General features: G+C 37.3%; 1 protein-coding gene across 2 annotated transcripts in view; it reads right to left on the reverse strand.

Moving 5' to 3' along the window:
* Window positions 1-2,986: 2,986 nt before the first annotated feature.
* The window catches only part of LOC129242882 (cysteine-rich motor neuron 1 protein), a 213,920-nt gene continuing 196,487 nt past the window's right edge, over window positions 2,987-20,419 (reverse strand). For both annotated transcript variants that reach the window (XM_054879781.1, XM_054879782.1), the window contains exon 6: window positions 2,987-4,381. In XM_054879781.1, the coding sequence (XP_054735756.1) occupies window positions 4,363-4,381 (19 nt within the window). In that variant the 3' untranslated portion in view covers window positions 2,987-4,362. The remainder of the gene's footprint in view (window positions 4,382-20,419) is intronic.

Below are 20,419 nucleotides of genomic sequence, written 5' to 3' on the forward strand. Positions count from 1 at the left end.
CTGTTTAACTATATTTTCGAATTATTTTTCTGTATACAGGTTTATTTTGTTTTATAAAAGCAAAAAAAAAAAAAACAAAAACAACGAATAAATAGAAAATAATACCCTTCAACTGAGAAGTAGAGAATAGAGTTTGGAGTTATTGGATCTGCCAGCTTCCACGAACTTTAGTCCACTTCGTTAGACTTTGCTATGTAAGCAGGATTGCCTTCGAAAAAAGCACATTTTTTGCCAGTCGTATATGGCGAATGTAACGATCTTGAAAAAGATCTAATAAAACTAAATCTTATTTGCATAAATTGCTCTGTCTGTAACCTTCTATGAAGAGGAAATCATTTCGCTAGAATTTAGATTGTACGCGAAGTTCCCATACAGGTTATTTTTGCTGGTCAAATATGGGAAGTGGTTGCGGAAAGTGAAAACCTGACGGAGCCGACTTTTGTTTGCGGGGAAGATTTTAATTTTTAACTTTAATAAAGCTGGGATCACCTCGTTAAATTTTAGTTTGTGGGTAAGGTTACCTTTGGGAAAAAATAGAAGTTTTTTACTATATTAGTAAAATATGAAGAATAAAATAACTAGGGAAAACTTCAAATTTTAATAAAGCGAAAAAGTTTTGTTTGTAAATAGAGTTGCCATACATTGTTTTTTCAAATTCAAGCATCGGAATTGTAAGAAGTTTGGGGGAAAGCCAAATGAACTGAATTTTAAAGAAAGCACTAATCGGTTAGGTAAATTTCGATTTGTAAACACAGTTTTTTAAATACGAAATATGCAATATTTTTGTGGAATCTTCAAATATCAATAAAATGGAAGAGTTTGGTTTGCAAGCAGGGTTGCCATAGTTTTTTTGCCAGTCATTTATGGGAAACGCTAGAATTTTGTAGAAAAGTCAACAGAACCGAATTTAGTTTGCGAATAAATCTTTAATTTTCATCCTTCAAAAACGCTGCGATGAGCTCGTTAAGCTTTGGTTTGTGGGCAGGGTTATCCGTGGGGAAAAAAAATCAAAAGTTTTACTAATAAAATACAGAGAATAAAACCATTTTGGAAAAACTAAAAATTTCAGTAGAACGAGAAAGTAGTTTATAAGCAGGGTTGCCATACTTTTTTTTGGCCCGTAAAATATGAGAAATATTAGAAATTTGGGTCAAAGTCAATAGAACCAAATTTATCTAAATAAATTCACAACATTTGCAGAGAATACAAATATACAAAATTTACATAAAACGGAGAAAGGTCGACTGATGTAGGTAAACGCCGGAAACAAACCGTCGCAACAACAAAACGACATAAAATTGAGACCCAAAAACGCCCCAAACAATAGGCACCCAGGAAATATAATGCAAAAAAGTAGGCACCAAAAATATATTTCATACAAGTTTGCACCAACAAACAAGTGCCAAAAAGTAGGCAGTGTTATTTCTCACTAGAAATTAGCAACCACAAGGAAAAACTCACATAAACCACAAACTTAGATATATATAAGGTATAGCTCTCTCTCTCCTTTTCCTCTACGTTATATCTTTTTTCTCTCTCGCGGAACGAAAATTCCCAAAACGTTGCATGACCTTGAAATTTAACTCTCTATTCTCAATCGTCCATCGACGCCTAAGAAGTTTCATTTCAAAAAATAATTTTGTTAAAAAAAACTAAAGCGGAAGAGTTTGGGTTTGTGAGTAGAGTTGCCAGAGTTTTTTTTTAAGTAAACTAGAGAAAATGTAAGAATCTTTGGGAAAAGCCAACAGAACTGAATTGAAGTACAATAGCATAAAAGACGTATGTGTTAAAACTTTAAAAAAGGCTCGAATCCACTAGGTAAACTTTTATTTATAGCAGAGTTGGCAAAGAAGGATTAAAACACATTTTCCTCACAGTAAATGCCATATATGTATGTAATAAAACAATCTTTGGAAGATATGAGAAAAATGAACTTTTTTCACATAAAAAGCATCAAGGCTTTCGAATACATCCTTCTGTAAGCAAGGTTGCCATTTTTTTTTTGGAAAATATAATAACATTAATAAAAATTTAATATAGACGCGTTCAGTTTGCTTAAGAAGCTATCATTTTCAACTTTCTACAAAGCTGTTATCATTTTAGTTAACTTTGGTTTGCTGGCAGGGTTGCCCTTTACAAAATAGCCCATATTTGTTTCGCTAAAGTATGAAAAATACAACAATTCAGGGAAAAATTCGACAGAACTGGACTTTATTTGCCTTCAATAAAAATATGTAGGCAGGGTTGCCATTGAAAAAAAACATTTTTATATCAGTAAAACATGAAAAGTAAATAAATTTTCAGAAAAGTTTAACGCACCCGAACTTTTTCCGCATAAAAAGCTTCTGCTTTCTGTTTGAAGAAAGTTCAGCCCACTTCGGGATACCTTAGTTTCTAAGCAGGGTTGCCATACAAAGTATGAAAAATACAACAATTTAGGGAAAAATTCGACAGAACTGGATTTTATTTGCCTTCAATAAAAATATGTAGGCAGAGTTGCCATTGAAAAAAAAACATATTTATATCAGTAAAACATGAAAAGTAAATCAATTTTCAGAAAAATTCAACGCACACGAACTTTTTCCGCATAAGAAGCTTCTGCTTTCTATTTTGAACCAAGTACAGCCCACTTCGGTATACCTTAGTTTGTAAGCAGGGTTGCCATAAACAATTTTTTTTTGGGAATATAGCAATATTGATGAAAATCTAGCAGCACAGAGTTTAATTTGCATAAAGGGCTATCTTCCTCAACTTTCCGCAAAGCTGGGATCAATTCGGTTGACTCTGGTTTGAAAGCAGGGTTGCTATTTAGAAAAAAATATTATTACCGCTAAACGGGGAAGTATTTGTATTTTTATTTGTAAACAACTAATAAAATATTAATTTTATTTATCTCCATAAAGATTTATAAAAAGAGTTTTCATTGAAACAAAATATGTATTTTTACTAGATAAGTGAGGAGAATTTTCATATATGGAAAAAATTCTAACAATCCTGAATTTTATTTGCATAAAAAGCCTATACTTTTAAACCAACAGAACAGTGGGACTAATTTCGGTGGACATGGACTTGGATTTGGGTTTGTAGACAGGGTTCCTATCTAAGAAAAAAAATTTTTTAGTCAAATATTTACTATCTATTCTAATAGAATTGAATTTTATTTGCATGAAAAGCTTAAACTTTCAAAACACTGAATCACTTTGGCAGAATTGGGTCCAGAGGCAGGGTTACAATTGAAAAATTGCTCTTTTTCAGTCAATTATTTACCATTTATATTCCATATATCCACACAATTTTTAGAAAGATTTAACAACGAATAATTTTTCTTGCATAAATATCTTCTTTCAATATAACAAAAAAATAAAAAAGTGCGGCAACCTTCGGGAACTCGTTTTAAAAACGAAAAAATATATATCTACCACCCACCTGTGAAAAATATGCACATCCATCTGGGCGAAAATCTACAGGCTTACTGAAATCTAGGTTTTATTTCTTTAAAAATTAAACGTTTTTCTCGAGTCTTCACTAGGAATTGAGTTCAAAGATTTGGGCTTTTAACTGAAAAAAACTCATATACAGTTGGAGTCTGAGGTACTTATACACATTTTTTTTTATAAGCTAAGCCGAGAAGTAATTAGTTACCTCGATCACCAATCTTACATCAAAACTGAAAATTTTATTATTATTTAAATTACAATCGACACAAAAAAGATGTGATGTCGAACGAGCCTTAAACTATGCATAGAAAAAAGTATTAAATATATCCGCATGCAATGAGGCTCGTCATGTTCACCAAAAAGACGGTTCTCAAACGCAAGTTGTGGATCAGTTTGTGATCAATTATGTAACAAGTATACATCCCAATGTCAGGTCTATTCAACAATTCGGTCTACAAACGAGCCCTCTGAGAAGATGGCATGAAAATAATCTACCTAAATACAAAGAACTAAAAGAAAGTTTAAAGCAAAATTTTTTAATTATTTAAAAACAAATTTAATTAAACAAAATCTTATTGCATTTAAAAGAGTTTTATTTAAAATTCTTTCTTCAGCTAGCGATACACCTTCTTTTTCTTTTGCTTACTCTTACATTAACTTCTTTTTACAAACACTTGACTGTTAATATTTATTATAGCTTCGCTTTTCTGTATGTATATGCTGTCTATACCTATGCAATTATATATATGTATGTATATTTATTTCTTATGGCTAAATTGTTATCTTAACTATTCAATATATTTTACTTTATTTCGTTCATTAACTTCTCGTTATTAGTAGTATGCTCTTAGCAGGACTTCTCTAGGGTTTGTTGGTGGTTGTGTGTATGTGGATTTACAGGAACGGTGCTAACTTCGCTGTATCCTTAATGTGTAATGGTCATTCTGAAAAGGAAGAATTTTGGAAAAAAATTAAAGCTTTTTATATTAGAAAGGTACATTTTTTTCTTACATATTAAATAAGTAAAAAAATTAGTTTCTTGAAGTTATTAAACCCAATTTTTATAAAATAATAAGTGTAACTAAAAAAAGGCCATAAGATATATTTCTTCTGAAACTTCAGTATAGCTAAAAAAAAAGCCCATAAGATTCTTCTGAAACTTCAGTGCTTTTTTAAGGGGAAAGATATCTGTAAACAGCCCTTTTTTATTTGATCTTCATTAGAATTATTTAAAATGAAGAAGTCAATATATTTTTTTCAAAATTGGCATACAGTTTATTTATACATTAAAACAATATAATTTTTTTTATTTTAATCATTTAAAAAGGCGGATGTACTGCCAATTCTTCCAGGAAGGTCGCAGCGGGGCTTCTCAATCGGCGGGCATTGCAGCATCGGCGTCAGTGACCTGAATACAAAAAATCAAAAGTTGTTTTGTTTATTAATGTCATAATTTCTATATGCATTAACAATAAATGGAAAAAAATCGCGGAATAAAATGCTTAAAAAAATGAATTTTTGGGCGATTTTTTCTACTATTTTTGCTTCGAAAAAATAATTTTTTCGAAAAAATTTCGAAAACTTGAAAATTCAGCGCTCGAACGCAAAGAATAGAGTCATCACGGTTGACGATCTATAATATAAGAAATACTTACGTTCTAAAATTTTTTTGACATATTTTTAAAGGATTACAGTCTGTTACAGAAGAGCGTGGTCACTGTTAAATAATAACAACAATTGATTTTTCGAAAATTCGCAAATTTATTCATAATTATTGACGACACTCAATGCAAATACCTCAGTAGCAAGTCCAATCTTCTGCATTGTCAATTATGGCCTGGCACCGTCGGGGCATACTTTCCACTAGTTTTTCTGAATATTCTACCGGAAAAGGCCTTCAAATGTTCCGAATTTGGCGAGAAAGTTGACTAAATTACATGGCTTGCGTCTGCGAAGCTGCATTTTCATGAAAGCCAATCTGAAGTGACAACTCTGTTTTGCGCCTTCCACTCGCTACACGCTCGACTCCGATGTTTCGGTTCGTTGTCCTCTTGAAGGATCCAGCTTTCATTTTTCTTGATATACCATTGCTTAGCAGATGGTAACAAAGTATTTTGATATATTTTATTCATTTTTTCGGTATCTAAATTCTCGGTAAATAAGAACAAAGTACCGAAACCTTTGTTTGAGAAGCACCCCCAAACATGGAACTTGACGGGGTGTTTAACAGTCCGTTGAAACATCCTACTGGTGAAGGTTGTCCAGGCGTGTTTGATACTCAGAAATGCCCAGAAGGAGGATTCATCAGAAAAAATTTCATTGCTCCAATCGCGGTTTAAGTTTTCCTTCGCACATTCCACTCGTTTTCCAACGTTTTTTGCACTCAGCATTGGTTTTCGCAAAGTACTGCGATATTTCAGTTTATTGGCAAGCAAGTTCCTGCGAAACGTTCCGTAAGATATGTCAACATCTTTTGCTTTCCATTTCACAGCAGCTCCACGTAAAGTCATAGTTGGATCTTTCGAGAACCGTGCGATAATCTTTTTTTCGTCTTCGAGACTTCGGAAGTGCAACCGCGATCAGGAAAATCATAACGTTACATACCATTTTATAGCAATTTATCCATTTGCTAATGAACTGCTTCGACTTTCTCATATATTTCGCAGCAGCAGTTTGCGTTAATTTGGGCAAACATAGAAAAATTGCCTCAAAGCGAGAGGCGTAAACAGCACTCATTTCGAAAAACTACTCAATTGAAGACTAAATTTGACAGACAGCTGACTTTTTACAAAACGCAAGAAGGACTGAGGTGCCCTCTATGTCATAGAAAAAGAAACAGGACGCTCTGATTTTTTATCTACGTGTAGCAGTGAGCACACTCTTATGTAACAGACTGTATACATATTAACATTTTATGAAAAAAACTAAAATTTTTTTTTTGAAATTTTGCAGGTATCTGTCCGCTTAAGCATTTCGAACAATTGTGAATATCAATTTTTTGTAGAGAAGTTTGGTTTAGGCGACCCCGCTTACTTTCATTCCCAAGACAAGGGATAAAGTTTTCATTACCAAAGAAAGAGAAACCACACATAACAGACCCATTAGTCTGTCGTTCCTCTTGTTAAGCCCCAAGAATGTTTACTGGATGCGCATATCAGAGGAAGAATCTCCCAGAGTGCAATCCGTAAAGGCAAATCTGTGTAGACAGCACTTCACTCGCTGGTTGTCACGATTGTGAAATCACTTCTCTATAAGAAATATCCTCTCACACATTTTTTAGACGTCCAGGGTGCATTCAATAATATATCAGTTGAAGCAATTACAACGTCGGGTACGAAAGTGGAACATAAGGAGAAGTCTCTCACTTGGCATGACAATGCGCTATGGCTCTAAGGGTCTAAGTGTCTGCCATAGTGGGCAACCGCTTCAACCGTATCTAACCTACCCCAGGCGGAACGTTTGATGACGAATTTTCGCTCAGAGCTACACCCCTGGGTGGCGTAATCTGAGCACTGCTATGAAATCTCGGCAGTAACAGCCTACTCGAATAACTTCAGGATATTGGAGGAAAAGTGATATTGTAAAGATCTTCCCACAGATGGGCTCTTTGGGTTTTCGAAAATGGTTAAATACCAGCTACAATCACTCAAATAACTTCAAGATATTGGAGGAAAGGTTATATTGTAACAAGAGTCTCGGGGAAACACCTTTCAGCGCTGTGTATTTTTCTAAAGATCTTCCCACATATTGGCTCTTGAGGTTTTCGAAAGGGGTTAAATACCAGCTACAACCACGGTAGGATTCTGACGTGTATTTCGGAGCTTTTTGGACTATGTACTCCCGCCTAAAGCCACCACCACTTACGCTTACGGCTCTTATGTTCTCAAGAATGGTGACTAAGAGGTCGCAACAAAGCGCGATTCCATCCATGAATACGCAGATGGTCCAAGGCTTGAGGTTATGGGAGTAGAAAATTTATATTCCGAAAAACTGGGCATACTTTTAAATTTAGAACAGTGTTTTTCAAGATGATAATTGTCCGAAGAGGTCCTGCCACAGAAAGATGATATTTACATTTTCACTAACAGCCAGGCGACCATTACATGTCGCTCATCTTTCACCGAGATTACCGAGTCTATTCGTCAAAAAGTGAGACAAGAGTTCCTAGCCATAGCGATATCGATGGGAATGATAAGGTCGATGAATTGGCAAGACACTGCTTCAAACTTCTTATCCTTCAACCTTTGCAAACGTACAAATTTGTACGAATATTGAATGAACTCCGCCAACTCTTAATACTAAACACTCGAAATTCCTTTTTCTTCTAATTGTTCATGGTTGTCGGGATAACTTTTTAAGCAACTTTAACCAGGTTTAACAAAGTGCACCAGTCCTTTCTTTCTCGTGCTAACCGCCGCCTTCTGTCCTTCAGCTGATCTCTCCAAGGCAAGAGATTCCTTCCTTTTAATCTGTTACCTCAACATCGATGCTAAGCTTAAATAAACATAGCCTTAGCACTGAAACACCTTTGGCAGGAATTGACAAACCTCCGGGTGTGTTTGTGCCCTGTAGAAACTCTTCATATAAAGAAAACCATCTGCCGTTCAGAGGCGACGCAAAAACTCTAAATACCTTTATTTGTAAAAAACTCTCAATTCATATGCCATTAATAGAAGGAGAAGTTCGGCCAAACACCCAACAAAAAGTGTAAGCGCCAATTATTATGTTTTATTATTATTAAAAGCCATCTGTATAGGCTCGGGTCAACCGATTCCTGCTGTTTTTGTGATCAGTTCCCGGAAACTTATGTCCACCTTTTCCGCGAGTGCTTAGTAATAGCAATCTCGGCCTGGTGTGGCCAGAAGGAAGGCAAGCCTAGTTTATTTAGGCAACTGGGTTTGGATAAGGTATTGTGAATAGTAGAACGCATAAAAGGCTTTTAGGTCAAAGTGCAAACCTCCAATTATTCCATTTTATTTTGTTTGGATTCAAACAATTTATTTCATGATTAGAACCATATAATTTAAAAGGTGTTCCGTTACAAATCGAAGGTGAGTTTTCGAAAATTCAAAGTGGCGAATCGAATATGGCGTCTAAGAACTTAAAAATGATTTGCTATTTGAAGTTTCTTAGGTTCGCTCATTACAAATTGGAAATTAAAAAAAAAATAAATAATTGGCGCGTACACTTCTGTTAGGTGTTTGAGTGAGATATTTTTATGAGGAGCTTTTTCAAATTGGAAATTAGTTTTTGAAACTTTCATGTCGCAACTTTTAGTAGTCTAAAATCAGTCATCTTATATGCAGCTCCTATATGGGCAAGAGCTATGTCATCGATTGTTAGATCCGTAACTCAAGTGCACTGACGAAATGGACTAAAAGTCGCGTGCGCATACAAGACCGTATCAGACGACGCAGTTTGTGTCATCGCTGTAAAGTTCCCAATAGATATACTTGTGCAGGAAATGGGACAACTTTATGACAGACAAGGAGTAAAGCCGACAACTGAGGCGAAAGCTGCAGAACGTCTGGATTCGTTAGAAAAGTGGCAAAGCAGATGGACTTATATACTTATCCCCAAAATTAGTGAATGAGTGAACAGAAGACACGTTAACGTAGACCACTACTTAACCCAAATATTGAGCGGTCATGGATATTTCTTGGAGTACCTCCATCATTTTCACATGAAGGACGCTCCGTTCTGTCCAAGCTGCAACAATGCAATAGAAAGTGCGGAACACGATTTCTTCTTCTGTGATCGTTTCAACGAAGAAAACCGAACGCTTGAGTTAATCTTGGGTGAACAGCTGATCCCAAGACAGCTTAATCAATAACATGTGTGCATCAATTGACTTTTGGAACGCAGTTAAAAGCTTTGTAAAGACGATAATGCTGCAACTGCAACGCGCGAAGTGGCAGCTTAAAACGCAGAGAAAAACAAATCAGCCCTCCATAGGAGGTTGTCTGTCTACAAATAAGGTGGAGGTGGTCTGAGGACACGCACACGCTCGTGTCATGTGCTCACGACGGCATAATATTATCGCAACATCTTTCGATGTTTCTGTTTTGCTGCATATGCAAAAGAAACCTCGATAGCTTATAACATGCGAGAGGAACCTGGGAGCTAGCCTCACATACCACTGGTATGACGGCACAGAGACATTAGAAGACGAGCCTATAGCATGAAACTGCCTACAAATATGGTGGACCCAGACGCGGGTGAATAGTATTCGTCCATTTAATGGACACCGTTCTAGGCCTTCCCGAAGTAAGGCAAAGTAGTTCTGGGAAGGAAATCTACCCAGAAGAGGAGGAGGGACTGTTTTAGTGGCTACACCATTTGACATAGTTGACGGTGGTCGATGTAAAGTGCGAAGGCACTTGAACCCTACCTCACCCACCAAAAAAAAAAAAGTCCTAAAAACCTTATAAAATCTAATTCATTCAAGAAATTAAACCAAACTCCGTACATTTCAATCAAGCAACTATCGCTAAAACCCACATTCGGCCTTGCGAAAGCGCTTTGTGTTCTTACTGAGAATCCATATAATCAGTCTCCCATCTTAAATTTGCTACTTCTACAAATTAATTGAATTCAACACTCTATCAACTAGACGAGATTCCTCACAAGAATTAATAAACTATTCTTAATGAAATATTCACTTCACCCAATACTCAATAATTGCACCTGGTTTCCTGCTTTTATGTGGGAAGCCTTGATTAGCTACAACATTTTGGACCCCAATATCCATAAGGTAATATGAAGCCAAACTTTCGAATATAGATGTGTATGTGTGTATTTATGTGCATAAGTGAGTCAAACATGCTAATTGGCCATAAATTCTTTGATAGTAAATATGTCATAGAAGCAAAGGCAAATTCACAACAACTAAATTACGCTGGAATGAAAATGAAATATCAAATTACAGTTAGTAAAAGGATGGGTTAAAAGGATACTCAGTTAAGCAAAAATTGAAAGGATGTAATAGGAAAACGACTATCAGCGACAAGTGAGGAGAAAGGAGTGGGTTAAATTTCGAATGTATACTTTGAAGAAGTACGCCAATGAGAGACCGCACACTAGTAAGAACCCTGTAAAATAAGCACAAGAAATGTGAATAGATAAAATTGGCTCGAGCAGAGCATAATTTTTGGGAGTGTTTTCTGTATGAAGGTCAAAATGCTAATAAAGTAGAGAAAAAAAAATTTTTACGACGGTCAGTTAGGCTGCTTTGTGACAAATCAGTGCTGAATGGGAAATAGAAAAAAATACAAAATATTGATGTCATCATTTCTGGCGCAACAAGGATGTGAGATTATGAAAGTTGGCTATGAAAATTTGATATTGAGAAAAAAAGCTTGGAATCAATCTTAGCAGCAAAACCAAATACGAATAGTCGTAATATCGAGGCTGTGATATGCACATTTGTCATGCAAACAAGCCGATTAGACACAGTTTTGGAAAATGGGAATGGAAAATGTGAGTTGCGTCGGTTAACACACACACACTCACATATGCGCATTTACTGCTAAACCCAGTTTTGTTTATGTTTTTCTGTATAACAGCTTGCGTATGCCATTTAACGAAGCTATAAAATGTCAATATCGATTGAGAATTTGAAAAGTTACGGCCCACTTTGAATTTGAACTACTGACCTTGGCTTACTTGGCAAAGGGCGTGGGGCTACACAGACATGCACACGCAAAATAAATAAGCCAACTAATGGCTAAATAAAAGTGCCTGCTTGCTGCATAATGGCCTGCCTTTTTCATTAAATAAACGGTAAATCTATAGAATTTATATAAAAAAAAATGTAAATTTGTATAACTCAGTTGGCAATTTGTGGCTATTTAATGAGCTTTTCAAGTCCCATTAAAAGGATTAAATGGCTGAAAGGAATGAAGCCAAATTTGGTAATAACAAGCGCCATTGCTAAACGCCCAAAAGCATTCGCAACCCCATTCATAGTTACAAATATTTATGACCGCATCTTTTCTTTACCATTCCCTACGTGGTTGGTTAGGTCACTATGATTTCAAGTTTATTGCATTTTGACCGTTTGAGCTCGCCGGCTGCAATTTTGTGGTAGACATTTTCATTTTTTAACCACACCCAAAATCCATTAAATCTCGCTTTGTTGGGCAAAAAGAGAAAAATGTTTTTATTTGCATACTCATGCTAGTTAAGCGTGGCTACATTTCTTTGCTTCTTCTTCCTCTTCTTCTTTTCGCTATTCGCCACTGCACCCTAAAGTGACACATTTGCAGCGGACACACAGCAGCACTGGTTAATATTTAAGTTGTAGATTTGGCATTTAGATTATGGTTAGACGTGCTACTGGTTGATCGTTCTTTTATTGTACGTACTCGCCCCTAAAAATATGCACTGGGTCACACCTCGTTGGCCTTAACATCATTTCTGATTTTCAAATATATGCAAATTGATTTTTAAAGGCGCTGCTATAAATTGTATGATAATATGACAAGCGAGCAGAGTAATTTTGCTAATGGATAAACAAGACAATATAATTGGATGAATACATACACATGCCCCACAAAGTCTACGTTCACCCCACAATAACTTATTAGTGAATGAAACACACAACCTGATTTTATAATTTTTATAAATTTGTATATATTTATATGTTTATTATATGTTTAAGTTTCAAAAACAAAAATAAATTTCAAGATTTTTCACATAAGTTTTTAGATAACGGTGAATAATGGCTGTAACAAGTAAATAAAGCGACCATAAAGTCTGCGTTCAGTCTTAAAGTCTAATACAAAAACATGATATGCTATATGCAAAAATTAAATCTAATATTTAGTTGGATATCCATGTTGCTTCAGGACTTCACTCAACCTATTTGGCAGTGAACTTACTAGTTTCTCTGTTTCCTCTGCTGTTATTTTCCTCCATTCAGCCTGCATGACACTCCGCAAAACCTCTTTACTAGTAATCACTTACTGACGAGTTCTTTTTTACAATAGATTCCACAGATGCTCGATGGGGTTAAGATCTGGGGACTCTGGCGGTGTTTTAAGCTGTTTTGCGGCGTTGTACAAGAGCCAAAGCTTAACGATCTCGGCTGTATGCTTCGGGTCGTTATCTTGTTGAAACCAAAACGTTCTTGATAAGCCGAGATTTTCTGCACTTTGCTTTAAATTCCGTTTTAGTATGTTCAAGTATCCCCATTTATCCATCGTCGAATCAATAAATTCTAACTGACCCACCCCATTTGCCGCCATGCAGCCCCAAACTATAACCCCGCCACCTCCGTGCTTAACCGTGCCAACAAGATTTTGCTTTTCAAGAACAGTTCCAGGTTTTCGCCAAACAATTTGACGGCCTTTTATTCTGAATATACAAAATTTACTTTACTTACTTTACTTTTACTTTACGACTCTACCATGGTATCCAGCTTGACGTAGAACTTTTCTGGCAGTTTCAGCGCAAATACTTTTTTTAAATGATTGATTTATGTTTTCGGGGTCGATAATTTTTTCGGATGCCCTAACCTGGACTTAGATGTAAAAATTCCAGTTTGCCGAAAATTTGTTACAACTCGCTGAATAGAGGAATACGTTCTCCCAATAGATTTTCCAATATTTCGGAAACTTTTTCCGTCTTTCCACATTTTATAATTATTTTCCTCTCAGAAACGCTTATTTCTTTTCCCTTTCCTTCCATGTTCTTCAATTATCTCCAGTTATAAATAAAATGTTCAACAAAGCTTTGTTAACATTCAGTCGAAGTAATGAACAATCAAAAATGAATATAAACAAGGAAAAATATCTTAAAATTAACGGTATCATTAAAATAAACAGGCTGAACGCAGACTTTTTGGTGCCACATTTACATGCTGCTGAAATTATTTTCCCGTTATCGAAAAAGTGAAGTGAGGAATCTTGTTCTTTTTTGCCCTTAAAAGCTGGGAATGTAGTGAATAAACAAATTGTAAAGATTTCAATTTAATCATAATATTCTATTTTGTTTTTAATAAATTTAGGAAGACTATTCGGGTGAACGCAGCCTTTGTGGGGCATGTGTACATATGTACAGGCATTTAGAATATGTATATGAACGCGTATTAACTAGAAATGTGCATTTTTTAGATTTTTATAATTTCGAAATTTTCGTGATCCCGTTATTACAATTCCGGAATATCAGGGTTAGTTCGGCGAATTCAATATTTATTGATTTGCAACAACTTAACAGAAAAAATTTGATCAGTAACGTAATAAATAATAAATAAATAGATTTTAAAAAAAGGATGACAAATTTAGATATATCGGATTGAAATTGAAATAAAACAACGAAAACTTAAATTGATGGGACAATGTTTATTATTTTTGTGTAGAACCATCCATGAAATTTTTTTTTTTAAAGATAATTTCTTTCAAATGTGGGCTACAAATAGGCCGTAATTCAGCCATCCGTAAACACCGATTTCGCATGACTCGCTGCAGGACATCGGTCGGTGAATAACTTTAGTAATGTTGTCTTCCAACATATCAATCGAATTTGGTCTATCCACAAAGCATTTAGATTTTACATACCTGCACAAATAAGAGTCCACAGGTGTGATATGGACAAAAAACGTACAAGGTCTCAGGTGGTGTACCACAAGGATCAGTGCTAGGACCAACTTTGTGGAGCATCATGTACGATGCAGTCCTGAAGGTGAAGCTCCCGCCAAGCGCCGAAATTGTGGGATACGTCGATGATATTGCCCTGGTGGTAGTTTATAGGAAACTTGACCACTTTAAGGAAAAGTGCAGCGAGAGTGAAACGATGGCTTAACGAGGCTAAGTTAGATTTAGCCGGTAACAAAACCGAGGCAGTTCTAATTAGTGCTGGAGGGCGAAAGTCCTTGGAGCTGAACATAGGTACACACCGTATAGTCTCGAAAAAGGCGATCAAATATCTTGGGGTATGGGTCGACACAAGACTTTGTTTCAGGCAGCATTTAATAAATGTAAGTTCCAAGGCGGATTCTATCAATGGTGCCCTAATGCGACTTCTACCTAATATAGGAGGGCCCCAGGGAAATCGCAGACGACTACTGTCATTGGTTGCTAACTCTATAATTCTGTATGCAGCACCTACACGGGGACCAAAAAGTCTAATCTACGGGAAGTCACCGAGACATACAGGCAAGGCGCGCTGCGTGTAGCTTGCGCGTATAGAATGGTGTCTGATGATGCAATCTGCGTAATAGCGAGAAAGATACCCCTAAACCTCTTGGCAGATGAAATGTTTCGGCTCTATAACAGACAGGGAACGCAGCCCACACCTGGAGAAAAAACAGTGGAGCGACTGCTGACAATAGGCCGGTGGCAGCAGCGGTGGGATGAGTCACAAAGCGGACGTTGGACCTACAAACTAATACCACGTTCTGATGAGTGGTTAATGAGAAAACATGGAGACACCGACTATCACCTTTCACAGTTGCTCAGAATGCACCATTTTAAGCTGGCAGACAGCCCTTTCTGTCCAAACTGCCCGAACACAGACGAAAACGCCGAACACGCCATGTTTTATTGCGACCGCTTTAGAGAGGAACGAGCTATGCTGGAGCAAGCCCTGGGTCATCAAATACGAGATTTGTGCGCAACCAGCGGTAAGTGGAGGCAGCGCAAACGTTCGCAAGTAAGATTGTGATGCGACTTCGCCATATTAATTGGGAACGCAAAGCGTTTCAGCAACAGCGAAGGCGGACAGTCTCTAACGAACCGACAACAAGCACAGACGTTTGAGTGAAACACTCAATACAGTATCGTACAGAAGACAAGATGGTAATGAATTAAGATAGCACTACAGCAAGCTTTCCGATGCCTCCTTTACTTTGGACCACCTATAAACACAGTGGGAGTAATTGAGACTATCGACGGTGTATAGCCTTCATACGCCTACAGGAGAGGAACCTGGACGCGGGTACCTGTTGTGTCTTCGGACATAAACGCGGCTCTACCCAGAAGTTATACTTTTGTGGTCCCAGGGTAGAACTAGCCGAGGTGGAGGATTCTTATAGTATTAGTGGGAGGGTGCCCCACATACCATTGGTGTGACGGCACCTTTGAGATGTTTCTGACATTTTGATTTCAACCTCTTTAAAATCAAAAAAAATAAAAAAAACAGGTGTGATATCACACGATCGTGGAGGCCAGTCCACTGGTGCGAGACGAGAGATAAATTGTTCACCGAAACACCGTCGCAGTAAATCCATTGTTTCACGGGCTGTAAGAAAAGTAGCACCATTTTGTTAGAACGGAGAAATGTTGTGGCGATTACGGGCTTAAATTTTCGGCATCGGGCATAAAAAAGTTGTTTATCATGACGCGATAGTTCGCCATTCACTGTTACATTAGCGCCAGCCTCGTTTTTGCAGAAATATGGGTCGATGATTCCTCTAGTCCATAGGTCACTCCAAACGGTTGTTTTCAATGGACGTAATGGCTACTATTGAATAGTTTCGAGTTGCTCTTTAGCCCAGATATGACAGTTTTGCTATTGATTTAGTTAATCCAAAAATAGGGCCTTACCGTTGAACAAAATTCGGGTGCCAAAATGCGGATTTCCGGCGAGTTTTTCAATAGCCCAGCGACTGAAAGTACGGCGCTTCGGAAGATTGGTTGGTTTCAAATCTTGGTCTAGCTGTATTTTATGCGCTTTCAAAACAAAATATTTGCATAAAATTGCCCAAGTAGTGGCATAAGGTAGCCAAGTTTTTCAGATCGGAATTCTCACTTCCAGCCGCAATATTCACTTCACTGTACGTAGTCTAGTCGATAGAGTATCATCCAATAATGTAAAATTATTCTCAATTTTGTCTATGGTTTTCCGAATAGTGCATTCGGTAGGACGGTTAGGTATACCATAAGTTGGCCTGAGCGCGCGATGAATTCTTTTCACAGAGTGTCCAGTGGTGCTACCGCAGCGTGAAATTTGCCACAGATTTCGCGATCATCCGACACCAATAGGACAAACAACGCGGTATTGAACCGCTCGCATTGTGCGAGAACAATACGAGAAGCTACCAGGACTGGCCGGCCTCAGAGCAGTCATTCTGCCGAGAATTTCGCTGCTGTGACTGAAGCTGTTGCAGAAAACTCCGCAGCATCGACTAAGCGACGTGCCACGCAATTGCGCATTATAGATAGTTTTGGCAAAATCTCGGAAGATGCTGCTTAAAAAAAATCAGACATATCGGGTGTTTGCGACAAATCTACGCTCAAGTTATTCTGAATCTCGACTTCGAGTAAGACAACTTTTCATAGAAAATCAGTATGAGCGATGAGGCATATTTCCATCCCTGTCAATAGGTGAATAGGCATAATTATTGTTTCTGTCAATGACACACGAACAATCATTACTTGTGCTCAAAGTTATTGCTCTGGCTTCTAAAAAAATCGCCTGATTTAACCCTTCCAGAAGACCTCTTGAATCCCTCAAAGAGAGTATCCGTCATGAATGCCAGAACCTATCGCTGGCAGCTCTGCCAAGAGTTTTGGAAAATGTCATAAATCGGGCCAGTTTCACTATCAATTCCGGCGGTGACCACTTGACGGATATACATTTTTCCTCTTAACGAAAAAAAATTAAGACTAAAAAAAACTTCGCTACCGGTTGCAAAAAAATACGCATGTCTACAGAAGCTTACAGCTAAAGAACATCGGGTGACAACTTTCGCGCCACCATGAACATCTTCTTCTTAATTTTGTCTGAGTTTAACAAAGCACGTCAGTCGTTTCTTTCTCGTTCTAACCGGCGCCAATTGGACACACCAAGTGAAGCCGAGTTCTTCCCCACCTGATCTTCCCTCTTCCTCTACTACCACCAGCTGGTACCGTATCGAATACTTTCAGGGCGGGAGCATTTGTATCCATTCGGACGACATGACCCAGCCAGCGAAGCCGCCGGATCTTTATTCGCTGCGCTATGTTTCTGTTGCAGTAAAGCTCATACAATTCATTGCTCCATCGCCTAAGATAGTCATCATCCTCAACGTGCAAAGGTCCACAATTTTTCCGCTGAATATTTCTCTTACTGCAGGAGGTACTTCGTTTGGTTTTCGTGCACCACCAGACCCATTCGCTTTGCTTCTTCACCCATTTTGGAAAAGGTATAACTATCATCGTGGTTGCTAAGACTGGTGGGGCCAATATCATCTGTATACGCCAACAATTGTAGGCTCTTATTGAAACTTTGTGTCTAAGCGATTAAGTTTCGAAGCTCGCCCGATATTTTCCAGCATCAGGTTGAAGAAGTCACATGGCAGCGAGTCACATTGTCTTAAAACTCGTTTGGTGTCAAACGGCTCGGAGTGGTACTTCTCAATTCTGACGGCACCGCTGGTATTCAGCAACGTCATTTTGCATAGCCGTATTAGATTCGAGGGAATACCGAATTCAGGAATCGCGGCATATAGGCAACACCTTTTCGTGCTGTTGAATGCAGCTTTAAAATCGGCAAAAAGTTGGTGTGTGTCGCTTCTGCTAAGTCAGTTCTGCTAAGTAAGTAGAAGTACACACAAGTGGGGAAAGTCCCTGGACGATTCTTCTGCATACGGTCTAAGCAGCTCACAATTTCTGGGCTTCAGAACCAGCTCACAGCTTCCAAGTACCTTCTGAGGAGCTTTCAAACATCAGTTCCGTATGAGAAGGTGAAGCAACCCAGGTTATCTGGTTGTGCGGTGAGTTTGGGACCCACCCTTCTTTCAATAAAAGCGAAAACACCTTGAACGTACTCGTATGTTACTGAATTAACCATAATTTTCCTCTTTTGTTCATCTACCGGCCGTTTGAGTTTAGCAAAGTTGTCTATATCTCTTTCGATTACTTTATAATGTTGCATACGACTGTTATGGGAACGAAATTATAATATCTTTGGCATGAGTACACGCGGGTATAAAAGGTCAGCCGTGCTAGTTTATGACTTTGTTCAGCAAAAGCTGTGCTTTCAAGATTATATCAGCGCCTGTTTGTTCTACAAATGTTCCCAGATGGACTATGAGATAAAAACAAATAAAAAAAAAAAAACAAATACAAAAAAAATATAATTAAAAAATAAGTAAAAAAAAAATTTTATAAATAAAATGTTGATTTTGAATAAACCAGAATTTTTTTAAAAAATTATTGTCATTTTTCTTTATTATGATAATACTGGTATAGCTCAATTACGTATGGAACAAAATATCGAACCTCCAAAGCCCTCCAAATGCAAATAGTTCCTTATATTATATATACTTTTGAACAGGTATAGGTTCAAAGTAAGAAAAAACTTCGCGAAACTAAAAAAATCATTCGCAGATTGCTTCGCTCGTCAAAATCTCATAGTTTTGAAAACAAAATTAAAATCTAATTGCGATTACTTAATACGGCTGGTACTTCCACCCAATTAGCCCCATTTCAAAAATAATAGTCAACGCAGTAGCAGTTTGGCTATTAATACAAAATACATATTTTTTGATGGCTGCAATTGTAAGTAAGAATACTTTTTTATGCATCCAAAAAAGTGCTTGTTCTTTAATATTTTCAGCGCCACCCAGATCCTTTGCTGACGAGCGCATAATAACAGTTTTGAAGGTAATTGGCTGTTTGCGATTGACCTGCTAAATGGCCAAAAAATCATTTTCTAAATACACAAGCCAGTAATTTGGCTCACATTTGGAAGAAAATAAACTTAAAAAAAAACTACGCACTAGCCGCATACAATTCCAGAGCATTTTGGCCGCCGGCACTTGCGGTCATTGATTTTTATGTGCAAGCCAAATGTGCCCCAAGGACAATAGAAAAATAGAAATATAACCATTTAGTGGCAGAGTTAGAATAGCTATTTGAATGAGAAGTGAATGCGATTTTGGTGAGGAAACAAAAACAATAAAAAAGCAAATCGGTATCGAATAAAAAGGTACAAATACCAAATGGCTTAAAAAAATAGTATAAAGTAAAATAAAAAAAATACAAAATGCCAACAAACTACCAAAGCATGAAGAAGACAAATGCCAGCAGTAATAGCAAATAGCCGAAGCGTAATAACAATATTGGTTAAAAAGAAAACAGAAAAAAAGAAAAATTGGCTGAAAGCAATAAAAGCACTGCAGTCGAAATTGGTCATGGCAGCGAGTGAAAATCGTTTGCCAGCTACCCTTGGAGTAACGGATAAGCGCATTGCTTGTGTTCAGTTACTTTGCACTTTCTACGCCATTAAGTGTGGCTTAGCGTCTAGCGTGACTGTTTTTGTGTTGTTGCTCTCGTTGCTCGTTTCCCGCTCGCATACGCCATTAGTGCAATGAAGCAAATGCGTCTATCTGACCTCAGTAAGTCGATCGTACGGTGGAATCGACGAAAAGTGGAAAAAAATACTACATAGAACCTCAGCAAGAAAAAAAAAATTGTTATTGGAGAAAGCCAAATAGTTGACTATAAAAAAGCAGGCTGATAGCCATTTCACATGGCAAAAGGGTGATATTTGTGTACAAGTACAAGGTGGCGCAAAATTAATCATTCAATTTTGTTTTTGAATAACATTTCTACTGAATAAAAACAAAAACTTTTTGAGTGATGGAAATCTTTATTTATCCTTCCTCCTAAGTGTCTGTTTGTATACTGCAGCTGGTTAGTGCGCCAGTGTCAATTATGATTGGCGTTATTTGCAAAAATGTATAAATCTTAATTTTGTGTCACCTTGTACCTGCCTGAGTTGGTGTAAACTGACTCTGATGTGTCTTCGTATACAGCCAACAAACAACGGTGTCGACATGTAAATTAATACTGCGAGTATTAGGTGCTGCTCCATCCCTTTCGAGTACCCGTTTTAAGCCTTTTGCTTTTACTTCCCTGATGCTGCTGCTGCTGCTGCACGAGCTTAATTCTTTGTGTTTCTATTCGCTTGACTTTCATCCCGACAGCAAGTTCAAAGTGAAAGCAAATTATCCATCGCAGCACAGGAAATAGCAGCGAAGGCTTGGTGTAGTATTG

The sequence above is a fragment of the Anastrepha obliqua genome, chromosome 3, assembly GCF_027943255.1.
Source record: "Anastrepha obliqua isolate idAnaObli1 chromosome 3, idAnaObli1_1.0, whole genome shotgun sequence".
In the NCBI taxonomy this organism is placed as follows: domain Eukaryota; kingdom Metazoa; phylum Arthropoda; class Insecta; order Diptera; family Tephritidae; genus Anastrepha; species Anastrepha obliqua.